This window comes from Trachymyrmex septentrionalis, unplaced genomic scaffold, assembly GCF_001594115.1.
Source record: "Trachymyrmex septentrionalis isolate Tsep2-gDNA-1 unplaced genomic scaffold, Tsep1.0 scaffold11, whole genome shotgun sequence".
NCBI classification, from domain to species: Eukaryota; Metazoa; Arthropoda; class Insecta; order Hymenoptera; family Formicidae; genus Trachymyrmex; species Trachymyrmex septentrionalis.
In genome coordinates this window covers 295,646-312,195 of record NW_017304228.1, presented here as the reverse complement: position 1 = coordinate 312,195, position 16,550 = coordinate 295,646, and the positions used below count along the sequence as shown (strand labels likewise).

The 16,550-nt window shown below is 33.9% G+C and overlaps 2 protein-coding genes across 2 annotated transcripts in view; one reads left to right on the top strand and one right to left on the bottom strand.

Moving 5' to 3' along the window:
* The window catches only part of LOC108750030 (glycogen debranching enzyme), an 8,963-nt gene extending 3,831 nt beyond the window's left edge, over positions 1–5,132 (bottom strand). Inside the window, exons 1-17 of the mRNA XM_018489211.1 lie at positions 4,898–5,132; positions 4,282–4,396; positions 3,988–4,174; positions 3,705–3,915; positions 3,501–3,635; positions 3,196–3,414; positions 2,872–3,107; positions 2,571–2,783; positions 2,289–2,483; positions 2,047–2,176; positions 1,855–1,978; positions 1,479–1,744; positions 1,219–1,374; positions 932–1,140; positions 659–862; positions 354–586; positions 110–199 (exon numbers count right to left, since the gene is read on the bottom strand). Of these exons, the coding sequence (XP_018344713.1) occupies positions 110–199; positions 354–586; positions 659–862; positions 932–1,140; positions 1,219–1,374; positions 1,479–1,744; positions 1,855–1,978; positions 2,047–2,176; positions 2,289–2,483; positions 2,571–2,783; positions 2,872–3,107; positions 3,196–3,414; positions 3,501–3,635; positions 3,705–3,915; positions 3,988–4,174; positions 4,282–4,396; positions 4,898–5,011 (3,037 nt within the window). The 5' untranslated portion in view covers positions 5,012–5,132. The remainder of the gene's footprint in view (positions 1–109; positions 200–353; positions 587–658; positions 863–931; positions 1,141–1,218; positions 1,375–1,478; positions 1,745–1,854; positions 1,979–2,046; positions 2,177–2,288; positions 2,484–2,570; positions 2,784–2,871; positions 3,108–3,195; positions 3,415–3,500; positions 3,636–3,704; positions 3,916–3,987; positions 4,175–4,281; positions 4,397–4,897) is intronic.
* A 3,371-nt stretch (positions 5,133–8,503) lies between these two features.
* Positions 8,504–16,550, top strand: part of LOC108750022 (proteasome-associated protein ECM29 homolog) — a 10,343-nt gene continuing 2,296 nt past the window's right edge. Inside the window, exons 1-21 of the mRNA XM_018489199.1 lie at positions 8,504–8,991; positions 10,009–10,256; positions 10,337–10,455; positions 10,836–10,985; positions 11,065–11,340; positions 11,416–11,611; positions 11,676–11,761; positions 12,032–12,221; positions 12,327–12,472; positions 12,560–12,863; positions 12,940–13,126; positions 13,255–13,611; positions 13,683–13,858; positions 13,942–14,043; positions 14,124–14,330; positions 14,405–14,519; positions 14,601–14,784; positions 14,933–15,221; positions 15,310–15,543; positions 15,849–16,193; positions 16,280–16,436. Of these exons, the coding sequence (XP_018344701.1) occupies positions 8,967–8,991; positions 10,009–10,256; positions 10,337–10,455; positions 10,836–10,985; positions 11,065–11,340; positions 11,416–11,611; positions 11,676–11,761; positions 12,032–12,221; positions 12,327–12,472; positions 12,560–12,863; positions 12,940–13,126; positions 13,255–13,611; positions 13,683–13,858; positions 13,942–14,043; positions 14,124–14,330; positions 14,405–14,519; positions 14,601–14,784; positions 14,933–15,221; positions 15,310–15,543; positions 15,849–16,193; positions 16,280–16,436 (4,093 nt within the window). The 5' untranslated portion in view covers positions 8,504–8,966. The remainder of the gene's footprint in view (positions 8,992–10,008; positions 10,257–10,336; positions 10,456–10,835; positions 10,986–11,064; positions 11,341–11,415; positions 11,612–11,675; positions 11,762–12,031; positions 12,222–12,326; positions 12,473–12,559; positions 12,864–12,939; positions 13,127–13,254; positions 13,612–13,682; positions 13,859–13,941; positions 14,044–14,123; positions 14,331–14,404; positions 14,520–14,600; positions 14,785–14,932; positions 15,222–15,309; positions 15,544–15,848; positions 16,194–16,279; positions 16,437–16,550) is intronic.

Below are 16,550 nucleotides of genomic sequence, written 5' to 3'. Positions count from 1 at the left end.
CGTCCTCTTTTAGACGTTGCCACATGTAATCTAATAATTTTTTAATTATCATTTTTATCACATATCGTCAATATCACAATTATTTCGGAAATGGTTTCTGGTATATTACCTATTAACCAATTACCCTGTCTAAGATTGACACACAAGGGATGGCCTAAATCGTTATTTGGACGAATATCAGCCAGTAAAGATATAATACCTAAATTGAAAATGCTCATTAGCTGAGGCACTTATTAAATAGCAATAAGATACAAATAAAACTCGTGCCAATATATTAATGTACGAGTTATAATTAAGAAAATATGAAATGTTATTCTTCATAAATATATTCTTCATATTCAATTAAGTATTACCTTGCAGTCCAGCATATACAAGAGGACCATATCCCGGTACATTATATACCCCAAATTTATCCTGAGTTTCCTCTCGTTCTTCTTGATCACATCTATATAACGTTTTATTTAAATCTGAGAAATCCATGCCGGAAATTATATTATGTAATTCTGATTTTTCATTTGAAATAATCTGTGAGATAGTATTTTGGAGTTTCGTTAAAGCAGGTACTATATTCGCGTGAAGAGCCACACTGAAATTAAATTCATACATAAGAAAGTTAAGGAATATTGAGGTTTTGAGGACAGAAAGTTGTTGTTTGTACCGTATAGCTATAACAGAACCGGGTTGGAAGTTTACGAAATTAAGCTGCGTGATTTTAGGATCGCCGGAATCGACCTTCTCGATCATCGTGGAGTCGCAACACTGTATGTGTTGTTTAAGGCTCAATGAATATTCGGACAATCCATTTATGATATTTTCGTCCATTGTATATTTCTCAGGCAAAAGGAAAAGTGATTTACCATTTCTATAATGCGATTTATCGAACATAAATATGTAAATCTTCCTTTTAAAGAAAATAAAATTTACGGCTTACTTGGCATCAATGTGCGAAAGTGACGCTTCTAAAATAATTTCTTCCACTATACCCTCCACTCTTAGTGGTCTTACGTGCTTTCTCAGATCATGAGCGTTAGAGTCCGGGTGTTTAAAGGCTGTGAATGCAACCAAGACTACACTTTCGTGAGTAGTCGGTGAGTGTCTTGTTACGGCCACTATATCAGTATCCATTTGATCGACAAACACCTAAGAATCAGAAAATAAATTTTTAGTTACATACATTGACTTTCTAACACACACAAACCGCGAGCAATTGATATATACTTGTGGAAATTTTTGTTGACCAAGCATGTAATGTAAATCGTTCAATGCCTTTTTAGCTGCAATTATACCAGTTTTCGAATTAATAAACTTAACGTTGTTTGTCAAATCGTCGTCTATCCATGAAGTGTACTGCCTTTTCTCGTCTACTACGTGTATCTGAAGAAAATAAAATCTCAGAAAATCTTATTAAATATATAGAATTTTATGAGTATAAAATGAGTATAAAAATATAAAAATTTGAGTTTGTACTAAGAACTTACGTGATGAGGCACTAATTCGTCGTATCCGCGATTACTACCGCTAGCACAGCACGCCATCGATACGAGTGCTGCGCTCGGGAGTAGATCAAAAATACTTCGTTTCTCTACTGGACTAGGATTATCGTGAGTCACATCCATGAACAGAGCGTGAGCTATGCTTGGCACTAACGGCCGTGTTCGTGGCTGCAGGAATGCTCCAACTGGCTCTCCTCCGTATCGATATACTAATCTCCCTTGTTCATGGCTATCCCAAGCAGACATAGCTTCTACAATATAACAGTTTTGATGTATATCTTTATTTACGACATGTTCTTTTTTTTATTAACTGTATTTTAACAATATTAAGTAAATAATAGTTTTTGAAAAGTTTGACAACCTCTTATTAAAGATGTGATGCCAAGACGATTCACAAAGATGTTGTCTTTTTGATCGGAGTTGGTAAACAATTCTGCGACAACATACAGATCTGGACGAATTCGTCGTGCAGCGTCAAGCATATACTGCAAATAGAGAATCGTGCTATTAAATAAACCCTGCTGCATTAAGATTGTTTAGAATTGTGATATACCTCAGCGACGGGGATCGGTGTGGAATGGCAATTGTCTAATCGAATACCATCGAATATCTGCGCCGTTTGTTCTACATAGGACACCATATGCTGCCATAAGAAAGGACAATCTTCTGGTTTCTGCCCATATCTACAACAATCATTTATTAATTATTAATAGCATATATATTTTAAATTATCTGCATATGTACTTTCTACTAATATAATTCATTAAAAATTTAACGTTTATCTAATATTTTTACCTGAGTTTTACGCTGTCTCCCCAAGCGATGAGTTCTCTTCGAATGTACACATTAGAATCAGGCTCCGCGAAATTCTTCAAGGGATCGCTATTCATGACCCATCCATTGTGAGCCATAAGATAACATCCATTATCTGAATACATTATGCTTTCTCTTTCCATTAAAGATTTAGGTGCCCCGTAATCGGTAAAGTATCTATGGTATATAAATTTATTATATCAAGAGTCATATTTAGACATTATAACGTAACGTTGTAATGTTTACAAATTTAAATAAAATTACCTGGGAACGAGAGGATTTTTCTCATTAATTTCCTTAATTTGTGGACCATCAGATTGCACTCTAAAATATCTCATGCCAGCAATACTATTTTCAATAGCAGCATTTAGATGGTTTTGCACATTGTTGATAATAACTTCATTGAGTTCTTGTAATTTATTTTTCAAGTCCTCTGCACATCGTTTCAGACGAGTTTCTTCATCAAAACAATCAACTCTACGTAAAGTAAAAGAATCACGCATAAGCATTTATATGAGAGAGCATACATTGGTTATATACTTTAGCATATCTACATTTATTTTACCTATATGTATTATACTTCTTCAGAGCAAGCTGCATATCTATGGTTGATTTTAATCTACGAAATGCAGGATCTTGAATCACCGTAATGTCTTTGGTTGTTGTATTATTTACGTCTTGTGGCATCTCATTGCGCGCTGAATTTAAGAATTCCGCTACAATTTCATTGATATCGATGGTGTACATCTCATATATTTTCACTAGTGGCAAGAAATGTGTATGGAGAGCATGTCGAATCGCCTAAAGACAAAATAAAATAGATACAAGACACGTTAAAGCAGGAATGAAAAAATCAATTTTAATTACTGGGGAATGATTTGTGACTTACATTCAAATGATCCTCGGTTTCAACTACGGTGGGAATACCTTTAAATTCCCATTCTCCAAAAGCTACCTGAGTTGTTAATTCAAACAATGCTGCATCCAAGATATATGCCGGACGTAAATGAGGACTGTTGATGCAGTTATATGTGCACTCCGGGTGAGAAACCAGGAAAGGACTCTCATTCGCCGTATGATTTAGAACAATATCACAGATGCTTAACATCTGAAACATATAAAATAATTGAAGGATATATTTGGATTCCTGCAAGAATACACGATTTATCCTATTCTTGATAAACAATAATTTACCTTCCATTCATTACGCATTTTATTTGCAAATGTTTCGATATCATGGTAAGTAACTATCTTATTGTTATCATTAAAAGCGGGATTAAGTTGAGCTTGATCCTTCAGGCTATACGACGATTTAGAACGTCCTAATTCCTAAAACAAAACTCGCGTTTATTACAAATATTATATTCTTACGTTATACATCAATCGCGCGAATATTACCTGAATCGGTGTAAAATGAATTGTGTTATATCCAGAATTTCGTGCTACCAGTAATTTACTTTCCCATGTAGAAAAAGGTCCTAAACTCTTTGCTAGAACTGTTTGGACTTGAATACAATCTAGAGATAGTTTCTCCCCATGTTCACCTATTTTCAATTCAGGATCCACCAGCAAGTATCCGGATGCAACAGGTTTTATATTCCCTTCGACTCTGCAAAACAGACGTATCTTGTTATTAAGAAATAAAATTTTACCTTACTCGTAATATTCTTAATCCACTTACTGGTTAGTGACATAATAATGGAATGACCCTGACAAAGTTAAATGTATGCTCGCCGATTCGTTAATCCATTTCAATTGATAGTAAGTATGCCTCTCGAATTTCTTATCGGTCGATAATGGATGGTTTATAAAAACCTCAAGTGCTTTTCCAAGAAGGGAAGCTCCAAGTCGAAACTCAACTATCCAACCTGCGAGTAACATAAAATTATTTACAGCAAAAACATGCCGCAACAAAAATTGTCAAAATACAGTTTAAAAGATCATTTTAAGAGGAGCAAAATTTCTTTTTAAAGACCTTTCTTTAATCTATATAATATCCCATCTAAATGTTCTCCATTGTTCACAGTTAGAACTCTTATTTGGTCATGGGTTGTGGGGCGTGATGGCAAAGGATGCATGTTTTTAATTATCTGAAATTATAAAGAGAATTTTGTATTAAAAATGTAACAGATATCGCTTGTAATTGACAGAATCGAACATTAGTGAGAGGTAGAAGATGGAATAAATTTACCAAATTTTCGAGATCAGATCTGTCAGAGAGCTTCCAAAGGGATGATACGCCTAGAGCGTAGGAAACGAGTATGTGCTTAGCCGGCAGAGTATAAGCCTTAATATAAAATATTGGCACAAAGCAGTTAGCAAGCGTGCACGATATTATATTACAGCGTTTCTGGTGTGTGAGCACGTATAAAAGCCGCAACTACCCTACATACTACTAGAATTACAATATCGTAGTACCGCAGAGACAACTGCTTTCTACCATAAGACTTGCCCCCCAGTCAATATGTAACGAATATGGCAAGTACCATCTTCTACTGCCATCAAACAATCGTATCACTAAGACTTTTTATCAAGAATATGGTCTCACAATTCCGCACATTGTATTGCATGTTCGCGCGTATAGAACTTACTGTAGCATCCAATCCTTTAAAGAGCCATTTACGGATAATTTGTAGAAAGCATCTAAAAAGTCTTAAGACCATTTTTCTTGTACTGTGAATGAAGCGTCTTATTCTCCGAGCCATTGCCAATGCGAGTTAATTGAACGTTTTTAGTTGATTGGTATGGACAATTTATTAGGAAAATGATATCGCAGCATCTGCCGACATTTTACTATGTATAAGCAAAATCCTTTATACGTACTACCTATAACAGATATATAAAATAAAAACTACTAGGTGCGTAACACGTAGATTATGATATTGCACATACATTTCTATCGAAGTTTCTATATATATACATCTCTCTAACGTTGTATAGAAGTTATAAAAAACAGATATTGGTAAAATCTTAGTACTTACATGTTTTATAAAAAGCATTATTACAGAATAATTTAATCAAAATAAGAAAAATTATCAAATAAAAGAATTATAAAAGAAAATATAAGAGAAATTATAATAGATTATTCATAATGCATATTAATATTTACATTAATATATAAAATGTTATAATACCAAAATACAAACATTTATAGTAATAAATTAATAATCTCTTTATTAACGTTTTATGTTAACAATTATCACTTTAATTTGTCATATACAAATATATTTTGCGAAAGACATTAACGCAATTACGCAATACATATCACTACGTACCACGCATTTTTTTCATATATAAAGAAAGCAATATAAATCGATTTATTTAAGGAGCTGAATAAAGATTAGTAATTATAATTTACAAGATTATGATTTAGAATATATTTAGAATTATGATTTACATTAATCCTTTAAAACTAATGTCAAAATCTCTAACAGTTATTGATGCTGGATTTATGAGATTTGATGACTAAAAAGGCATTAATTAATTTGAGAAACAAAAATGAGATAACTTGCATAAAAAAAGAATAAATACTAAGTTCAATAACAATAATTCAAATTTCTAGATGTAGCATAAAGAATATAAACAAGAAAATTCAATAGACTTGAGTGATATATATATATATAAGATTGAATTAAATTTGATAATAATAATTAAAATTTATAACATAACATAAGGAATATAATTGAGTAAGTTTAGTAAACACACCATCAACTCCAGAGTAATATATATAAAAAAGAATTAATACTAAGCAGTATTAAATATGTTATCTTTTAAGATCATGATGTGAATGCACAACAAATCAGAAATAAAAGCCCTAAATGGTCAAGCTGGATCTTTAGTGTTTAAATAATTGTAAATTTGCAGGATTGGATAATAAATAAGTTTAATAATAATAATTCAAGTTTGCAGATGTAATAAAAAGAATATAAGGTCTAATAGATCCTCTATCAACTTTGGAGTGATATAATTGAGCGAGTTAAAAATATGGACCGATTGTCAGCTTCGGAGAATTAATAAAGAACGAATAAAAGGTCAAATAAGTCAGTTGATATCACAAATACAAATGCGAAACGGTCACGTAACGTATACAGCATAACAATATAATGATACGTATATAATGATAACGATACAAATAACATTTAATATAATTATCCATCCATGCACAAAAAGAAAAAAAAACGTGCGCAAACAGCGCAAGTATACAAATATTATTCACACCAAGAAACAACTCGACAAGAATATTTTCGCAAATCGGTCGCACACGATTAAAAACTTGATTAACACCTGCCGATGTACGAACACACACGTGCACGCACGCACGTGGCAAAAGCGACGTCTGAGGACTTTCCTACGCACTTCGACGATTCCCTACCTACGTTGACGATGGAGTGCAAAATGATATCGCATGAACACTAGTGAACACGTTAAAAACAAATGTCGTGCGTTCGCATTCGAATGATCAGGCAGAAGTCTCTGCGCAAGTTGACCTCTATCTCGCGAAAGACAGGTCTGAAGGTCAATAAACAAGCGTGATCAGAATGGAGGGGAGGCGACAATCAGTCAGTAGATTCGTATCACCAAACACGTGGTGCTCATTGGCCCGACGTTCGCGCGACTAACTTCGAGCCACTTGAAATCGTATTCGAATTTGGAGCGGCACTGATAGCACATAAATTTGAACATCATGTAACATTCTCTGAAAAATATAGCGAAGGAAACTCTTTCCTTTTTGCTGGGAGATGTGATTTCTTTGTTTACGTATCCGTTGTCAATTTACGTATGTCGATACACATAAAAAAAAATAACGCGGTTTTGACTTGCGGACAACTTCAGAGATCCATCTCGGCGGAAAAGTTTAAAATTGATTCTATCGTAGGTTTAAAAAGATGGAATCGTTTCTCCTTGCCACTGAAGTGTTCGAAGCCAGAGGTATACGACGATGATAATGAATGTAAAACGTTTAATCCTCCGGAGCTGACAACAAAATCTATAATACTATATTTACTGATACTAGGTTTGTGAAATCCATTTAATAACTGTTGATTAAAAGACATTAATTAATTTTAAAGAACCAAAATGACATATATAACTTGTATAAAAAAGAATGGATTATTAAATTTATTTTAATAACAATAATTCAAATTTGCAGTTGTAACTGAAAGAATTGAGTGAATCTAATAAGCTCACGTCAGCTCGGGAAAATTAATGTCCATTTCTAACGTAATTAACTCTAATTAACAATCTGTTTAAAAATTAAATTAATAAGAATAGAGCTACGAGCTAATCAAGATCTTGATGCTATATTAGCTATATTAAATAACAAACAGAATAGTTAATACGTTTGAATTTAAAAATTTGTTATATTGTTTAACATTGAGAATAATCCGATTGGCGTCGAAACGTTTTAATAAACTTTCTATTTGTTAATTAAAAATATAGCATCAAGATCTTGGCTCGTAGCCCTCTCTCTATTCTTATTTAATTTAATTTAATTTTTCTCTTATATAATTTTTAGAAATAAAAATAAAAAAGTAAGTTAAATCGAGATTAACTTTAATCTCTGCATGTTTATATAACTTACTCTTCATTCTTTTCTAATTCTTAGAAGTAGAAAAAAATATAAAGTAAATTAAACTGAACTACATTAATCTACATTACATTTCTAAGACGTAAGTACATTAATATAATAATTGAAGACATAAGTACATTAATAAAGCGACAATCAAGCTTAAAACCGCAGCAAGACAGATCTCCGTTGCATGCAGTTATCGACAAAAAAGAAAAGAAAGAGATATAATCGTTCTCGGGGAAAATTCTATTATATTGTGTTTAAATTAATAAAGGTCGTTTTCCTGAACTCGCGCGAAATTTTTTCCTTTTCAAGCGTCCTGAAAAATTATTAAAAAAATCATAATCGTGCCACGTGATCGCGCATGATCCGCTTATCGCTCGTTCGATTACAGCCGCGCCTGCAACCATGGTGACATTCTAACCTCAACCAAGCATTTTCCGAGCAAATCCGTAATTGCCAGAATCTTTTTTCCAGCGATTTTTGATCGCGCTCGTGAAAACAAGATTTCAGCTTCGATGGAAGATCGACGAGGATTATTATTCCTCTCGAGAGCACGTCGGACTATTAGATGCCCCAAAATATGAAAATCATCTCGCACATTTCTGACATGCTTATTTACCAAGGATTGCCAAGAATGTCAGTTTTTTGCACACCGCACATTCTCCAACATCTAATAGAAATTCGCAGTTAGTTCTAGCGTTACTCGACGAGTGCGACTGTCGTACGAAAAAAAGAAAATAAAAAGGAATACCGTGAACGACATCGCGAAGTGTCGCTCATTCGTCTCTCCTTTCCTAACCTCACAATCAGTCCGAAATTTATAGCGCCCCCAAGTAAAACGACGTCGAAGTCGTGAGAGGGGTGCGATACACGCGGCGCGTCGTGTGCTACACGACGATCGACGTTTACGGTCACGTCGACGTTAGAGAAAAAAAAAAGAAATACAAGAACGAAAAGAGGAAGGAGAGTCACAGGTTTAACGATCTCGACATCGAGCTTTCATCGCTTCGCCATCGAATCGCACGCGGTTCCACGGACGGCAACTCCTCGCCGTCCGGATTCGCTTTCTCTTTACAGACTTTTTCAAAATGGCAGCGGCTACGGACGAGCTGAGTAAGTAATCCCGAGAGAAAAAAAAAGAGAGGAAGAGAAAGAGAAAGAGAGAGGGATGATCTCCTTTATGCGCGACGTAATCGACAACCGGGTCGTGGGTCATGTCATTTGTTCTGTGGAATAGAGAATGGGGTCAACTTAAACCTGATTGTCATGCTAGAGAGATGACCGGAGACGACCTCGGGAAGAACCTATGGATTTCCATCCTTTCGATGGAATCCTCGATGCTCCTTCCTTGCACCATCCTGAACACGTGTCCGCTACTGTCAAATCTTGATACTGATATTTAAATCCCATTGACATCCCTGACAATTCCGACTCAACAACACATGATGTCAGCATTTTTTCAAAATGATCTCACATTCGATGACGCTCGATTACGTCGCTGAAATAAGTATAGATCGATATATGAGGGCTGTGATCTGATTCATGTGGATTCATGCTCACAAGTATTATTTACACGAGTCAGGTCTTTTTTTATTGCTACACTAAACTGTATTTGAACTCTTTCTCTCTTTCGCCAAATATCAAACATATATAATCTCACTTTAAAGTTCCAAAAACATATATTAGTTCAGAAGACAAATCTCTTATTTAACTTTAATAAACAATGAAATATTTCCGTTGTGAATGTGAATCAGACTGCAATCAAGATCTGTTCTTCTTAAGCCTGGTTCCATCAAACTCTCAATTTATTCTTTACCTTTTTCTAATTCTAAGAATCTTAAGATAAACGGTAAGTTAAATCGAGATTAAAGTTAATCTTACATTGATGGCACTGGGCCTTGAACTTTTTGCAAAGTTCATCTTTTCTCTTTTTTCTTCTATAAAAAGAGAAAAAAATAAAGAAACTCTCTCTATGCAAGAGGTTGAGCTAAAAAGAACATGTCTATTATTTTCTATTTCACTTTGCATTATATGCAATACACATGATTCTTCTTTTTCTTGTGATCAACTCTGTAAGAAAGATTGGAGAAATATTAATTGTACGCCACATCTTTCTTGTGTTTTATTTAGTTTTACTCGAGCGAGTATTCCTCCGTCTGGGTTCTGCTGAGACAGATGAGCAATTACAGGCGTCAGTCTGCAAATTTTTACCTCCTGTGCTGCTCAAGTTGTCTAGTGGGCAGGAAGGCGTCAGGAAGAAAGTGATGGAACTATTGATCCATATAAACAAAAGAATAAAGAGCAGACCCCAAGTACAGTTGCCTGTTGAAGCTTTACTCCTACAATATCAAGATCCATCAGCTAGTTCGTTTGTGATTGTACGTTATCAGCGCGGATCAATTTATGATTTACAAAATCAGAAAAAGATACATCATAATGTATATTTGTATAATTGCAGAACTTTACGATAATATACATAAAGTTAGGATATCCTCGAATGGAGTTGAACAAGCAAGCGGAATTAGTTCCAAGTGTACTAAATGCTATTGAGGGAAAACCGTTGTCTCATCAAGACAGGTTCGCTTTTTACAAATTTCTTAATTCTTAATTGCTTTAATATTTAAATTTTTCGGAGCTAACGGTGGATCTATTGGATCCAATTAAGTTTTTTTGTCAAAAAGATTAATATTTTTATCTTACAATTTTTGATTATTTTTATTATAATATACCTAGTGCATTTATTGTTTTTATATAAGTTATTCTGCTTTTCTGAAATTAATTAGTGCCTTTTAATTATCATAAACTAATTAAGTTTTATAGAATCAGTTTGTACAGATTTTGTCAGCTCCGGAGGATTAACAGAATTTTATTTTTAATATCAAAAGATTTCATAAATTATTTTTATATTACATTGTAAAATGTTGGATTATGTTATCGTAAACGAGACTTTGTTTCAGCTTAATGTTAATCATAATGCCAGCATTAGGACATATCAACATACCAGCAGATCCTGATAAACGAGCCTCTCTCTTAGGTTTACAAGACAAACCTTACGTGGCAAAACAGCTTATAAATTTTATGCTCGACATATTATTGTTGCCATATGGGTGAGATATACACTGGACAATAGCATTATTTTTAAATATTTACTTATAGTTTCTGACTACAATGTACAAATATCACCAGATCTGTGGGACAAACGGAAAATCAACAGGGTCAGCCGATTGATTGGTCTCAATTCACTGTACCGCCGGGCTTAAGCGACTACGCGTTCAAAAGAGTGATAGGCGAGAGTCCGCCTACAGCCGAGCAACTCGAGCAGATAAAGTTGGGCATCGTTAAGTTCCTCGTTGGTGGATTTTTCTCAGATACAGATATTCTGATACACTTAATCGTAGCGGCTGCGGATACCAGATTCAGCATCGCTAATATGGCGGATTTAGAATTGAAAAAAATGATTGGGTGCGTGTGAAAATTGTCAGAACTTGTTTGGCATAGATCGGAGCTGTGTAATTTCTTCTGTATTCATTCGTTTAGCACATTGGATTGGTCTTCGATGCAACTAGCAGCTCCGCTTTACACATTATTCTTGGGTACCGATGCATTAGCCACGCAAAAAGAGGTAAAACCTGAAATGAAACGGCTACCTGCAAGCACACGAATTCGTCTCAAGCTTTTGCAATATCTTTGTCGAGTGACTAAAGCGGGATTCATTATACCACCGTGTATTCAGGCAAGTTAAAGCAAAAAGTGGAGTTATACGATGTTACGCAATAAAATTTTCATTTATTCCTCAGGTTATTTTTGATTCACTCTATGGAAAAAACACGAATGCAAAGTTAAAATCATTGGCGCTGCAATTTACATCAAATATCGTCCAGCAGTAAGTGTTTTATAATTCAGTCGCTATTAATTTTTTTTATGTATAGCATTACCGTTTACTGAATATTTATTGGTAGATTTTCAACTTTTTTGAATTATTTCGCAAAAGAAAATATTGATTATATCCTCTTCATACGAGTAACGTATAACTAATTTCGCGAATTTTTTGTTTTATTGCAAACTCTTTACACATGTGATGTATTATAACTTTGTCTCTCATTATTTAAAGTACACATATAATAAACTATTCGATTTAAAAATATCTTTTAAGCTGCAGTCTAGTACCGTTAACTCGCGTCGCTGGAGTAATCTTGAATGGCATGATAAAATTGATCTCTGAAGGCGATGACATGCATAAACCGATGGCATATACAGTTATTGGACAACTTGGTCAAAGAATACCATCTCTGATAAACAAAGATTTAAGTTTGTTACACAACTTATTCGACACGCTTGTTTCTGTAAGTATTCGATTGTTTTAAAAATTCTGTAATAATTATTGAAATCATATATACATATATAATTATTAAATTTGAACAAATTTAATTTAACAAATTTTGTTTAAGACGGACGGTGAACTGCGACGTACGGTAAGAGACGCATTGATTTGCGTAACATCTGCGTTTGTGCTAAATAAAGAGGATGAGAGCAATATAGCTCTGATGAATGCTCTATTGTCGGTACACATTGAATCACCAGAATCGAGCGTAAGGCATGTATATAGAAAATTATAGATTATTTATTACATTAATTTTAATATATAATCGTGTGTGTGTGACGTGTATTACTTTGTGAATAGATTTGTGGCAATGCATTATGCCGCAACCGTATTTCCACCCGATGACGCTCCATCTCGGTATCTCTTGTTATTAGCATGTGGTGACAATAAACACGAGATTAGTACAGAAGCCATGAAAGCGCTTTATGGCGTTGTGCATAAAAATGAGGACGATCAACAAATTAGCAGTAAGATAATGTTGCCCGAGTTTGTGAAATTAGTAAGTTATGTTTATTCGAAGATGCAGTCGAGAATGCCCGCTGCGAGTAGTGGCAGAAACACGGATAAGCAAGTACTCCCGTATAGTACTGTCACATTTTCCGAAGTAAGTTTTAAGTGGAAGCTAGATTTGTGAATGCTGCATAAATATATAATTACAATCATAATTTATATTGTTACAGATTATTTCTTATTTTCGCATTTGCCTCGCCAGAAGTGCTAATATTCCCGCGCGAAATGAGCCGCTACAGCATCCATGCGAATATACGCCTCTGATTGGACGTTACTTGGAGAAATTATACAAAGATCAACCAGAGATATTAAATAATTATCTCGACATGATTTTACTTTTAAGTCATTCTTCCGCAGGTAAAAAATAATCATAAATAAGAATCAATTATGCAATATGTTGCACTCAACATCTAACTATGATTGAACTCAAAAGAATTATATGATATATTGTGTCAAATTAAGTATATTTTGTTATCATGATATAGATCAAATTTCCTTGAATGCATTATTGGAAGTATTTGGATCCGTTCCACATTATATAATCAAATCATATGAAAAGGAGCTGCCGTGGCTATGTTCTTTGCTCACTTCTGCTAAACACGACGTACGACAACTAGCCGCGAAAATATACGCCGCTATTACTGGATACTTACCAAGAAATGAATTTGAGAAACATGTTTCAAGTATTATGAACGTTATGAATAGAAAAAATTTGGAAGCACAGCATGGTGCATTAATGGCATTGACTTATATGATGGAAAGAAATTTAATACAACAACGAAATGGAAATAAAGAGGATTTGTGCAATTGGACGACTTATAATGATATTGTGAAAGCAATATGTATGTATTTATGTATATCAAATCATGTTACAGATTTAATATATTTGAAATACTATGTTTATTATACTCAGGTACATATCTTCGTGACAACGCGATATTATTGATGGATGCAGCTATTCAAGCTGTTGGTATCTTAGGTAAAACATATTCTCTACCTTTACCAGCAGAAGGCGATAATGAATTGAATAAGAAAGCGATAGTAGAAACGCTCTTTTCCGTATTATCTAATGCCAAATTGAATACCAAGGTTTGTAATTAATTACATATTGTGTATGTAGTTAAATATTTTATATTTGATACTCTATAGTCTTACAGCTTTACTTTGCTTAGATGAAAGAAAAAGCTGCGCTTTCATTGGGATATCTGTGTGTCGGCGAGTATTTTCCGCATACCGTGGACATTGCTAATAAAATCATAGCAACTGTCAAAGAGGTGCATAAATGTATATATATATATATATAATTAAATTTCACATTTTTATTATGTATATACTAATATATGATATGTAACAGACAAAAGACATCGAAATCCATTTAATTCTGGGGGAAGCTTTGGTTTGCTGTGTTCAAACGCAAGCTTCTCCGGAAGCAAGAGATGCTTGGACGATTTTACCTGCCGAACATGTTATTCCATACAGTAAAGATAGTGATGAATTATTAGTACATGTGCTGAATGAATTATTTAATATATACAAAGTGCCTCATCCAAACTCACGACAGGTATTTATACGTCATATTTTAAAAAAGAAATACAATAGTTTCTGCTTTATTAATAGCAAGATATTTCTTTAAAGGCAGTATGTGTATGGCTATTCGCACTTCTAAAATACAACGTTCAACGAGAATGCATTAAGGAAAGATTGTCCACGATTCATCATGCATTTATAGATTTTCTTTCAGATGACAGTGGTAAGAAATATAAATTATTGTGTCAGTGAATTGTATCATCTTTCAGCGGAAGAAGAGATTTGATCTTTTATCTTGTAACAGATATAGTGCAAGACATTGCTTCGAAAGGTCTTAGTTTGGTACATATTAACAGCAAACAAGAAGAACGCGAGGCTTTAGTGTCCAATATATTAGATCAGTTTACACAGGGTCGTAGAACAGTGCAACAAGTTACTGCCGATACTAAATTATTTGAAGAAGGTCAACTAGGAAAGAGCCCATCTGGGTAAGATTAAAATATAGAATATTTCGTGTTAGTTTACAATTTAAGATAAAAAAATATTTATTAAAAATTAAAAACCGATTATTCACTATTTTGCTATATTAATAACAAAAAGATATTAGATACTTAAAGAAATAATGTAATTTTTCAGAGGCAACTTGTCTACTTATCGAGAAATCTGTTCTCTCGCGACAGAATTGCAGAAGCCTGAGCTTGTATATTATTTCATGCATCTGGCAAATCATAATGCGATATGGACATCCAAAAAGGGAGCTGCTTTCGGTTTTGCAGCAATCGCCAATATCGCGAGAGACGAACTGAATAAATATCTACCCAACATTATTCCGCGATTGTATAGGTATCAGTTCGACCCGACGCCAAAGATCCAGCAAAGTATGGTCAGCATTTGGCGAGCCGTCGTCCCTTCTACCTCGAAAGCCGTTAGTAATATTATTTGATATCTGTTAACAATATCTAATGTACGTAATGTTGTAAGCGTAAAAATTTGTTTTTTATATATCACCATAGATCGAACAGTATCATAAAGAAATATTGACTGATGTAACTGATAATCTAACGAATAATGAATGGAGGGTACGTATCAGTTGTTGTAATGCTCTCGCAGATCTTTTAAGGAGTAATGTTCAATTCGACTTTGCCGAATGCGGCCCAGAACTCTGGAAAAAACTGTTTCGCGTAATGGATGATATTCACGAAGGCACGCGATTAGCCGCGACGAATACCACTAAAATACTTAGTAAGGTGAGTGCAAGATTTTCTACGGATTTTCTATGGAATTTCTGTAACTTAAGACTAACAATGTGTTCTTTGCTTCCCCTTTCTTACCTTTTCCCTCTTTGTAATCATTTTATTGACAATTGTGTTTCTTCTCATGTGTTTTTTCTCTTCCAAAATTTGTTAAATTTTACTTTAGGCGATAGAAAATGAAGACATAGGATAAGAGGCAAAAGGTAAAATGTGATAAAAAACAAGAAATATGAAGCAAAGAGCATATTATAGATTAGCCTTTATGATATAGTTCGGAAATTTAATATCATTAAACCCAGGTTTGCATACGTCATTGTGATTCATCGCACGGTAATGCGGGGAAAGAAGTTATTCAAGCAATATTGCCCGTGTTACTTAATATTGGTATTGTTCATGTTGTGGATATGGTGAGATCTATATCATTGCAAACAGTATCTCAACTCGTATCTACAGCCGGCGTTCTATTAAAACCGTCACTCGTCAATCTGATACCGTCGTTATTAGAAACGATTGGTGAATCGGAGAATCCTAAGCTTTCATATTTGAGTAATGTGTGCGGCGCAACCACGGAGACCCAGGAAGCAATCGATAATCTTAGAGCAAATGTTGCGAGAAGTCATTATGCGTCGGATACGATAACAAAGGTATATTCTCATAGATGATTTCATCTATGATTTACCTTAGATAAGGTATAGTCTTAATATTGTTTTTAATATTTTTTTCTGTATAGTGTATCCAATATATCGATGTGGATGTATTAAAGGAATTGATGCCAAAAGTAATAGATTTAATCAAGTTCAGCGTAGGATTTGGAACAAAAATTGCTTGTTCGCATTTCTTGATTCTTCTTAGCACGCATCTGAAAATAGAGTTGCAGCCATACAGTGGTTAGTAATCATCTCAATTTCAATAGAACACGAATAAAATATAAATTATTCTTATTATACGGAATAAAGAAGATTATATTACAAATAATATAAAATATATTACATATATATTTA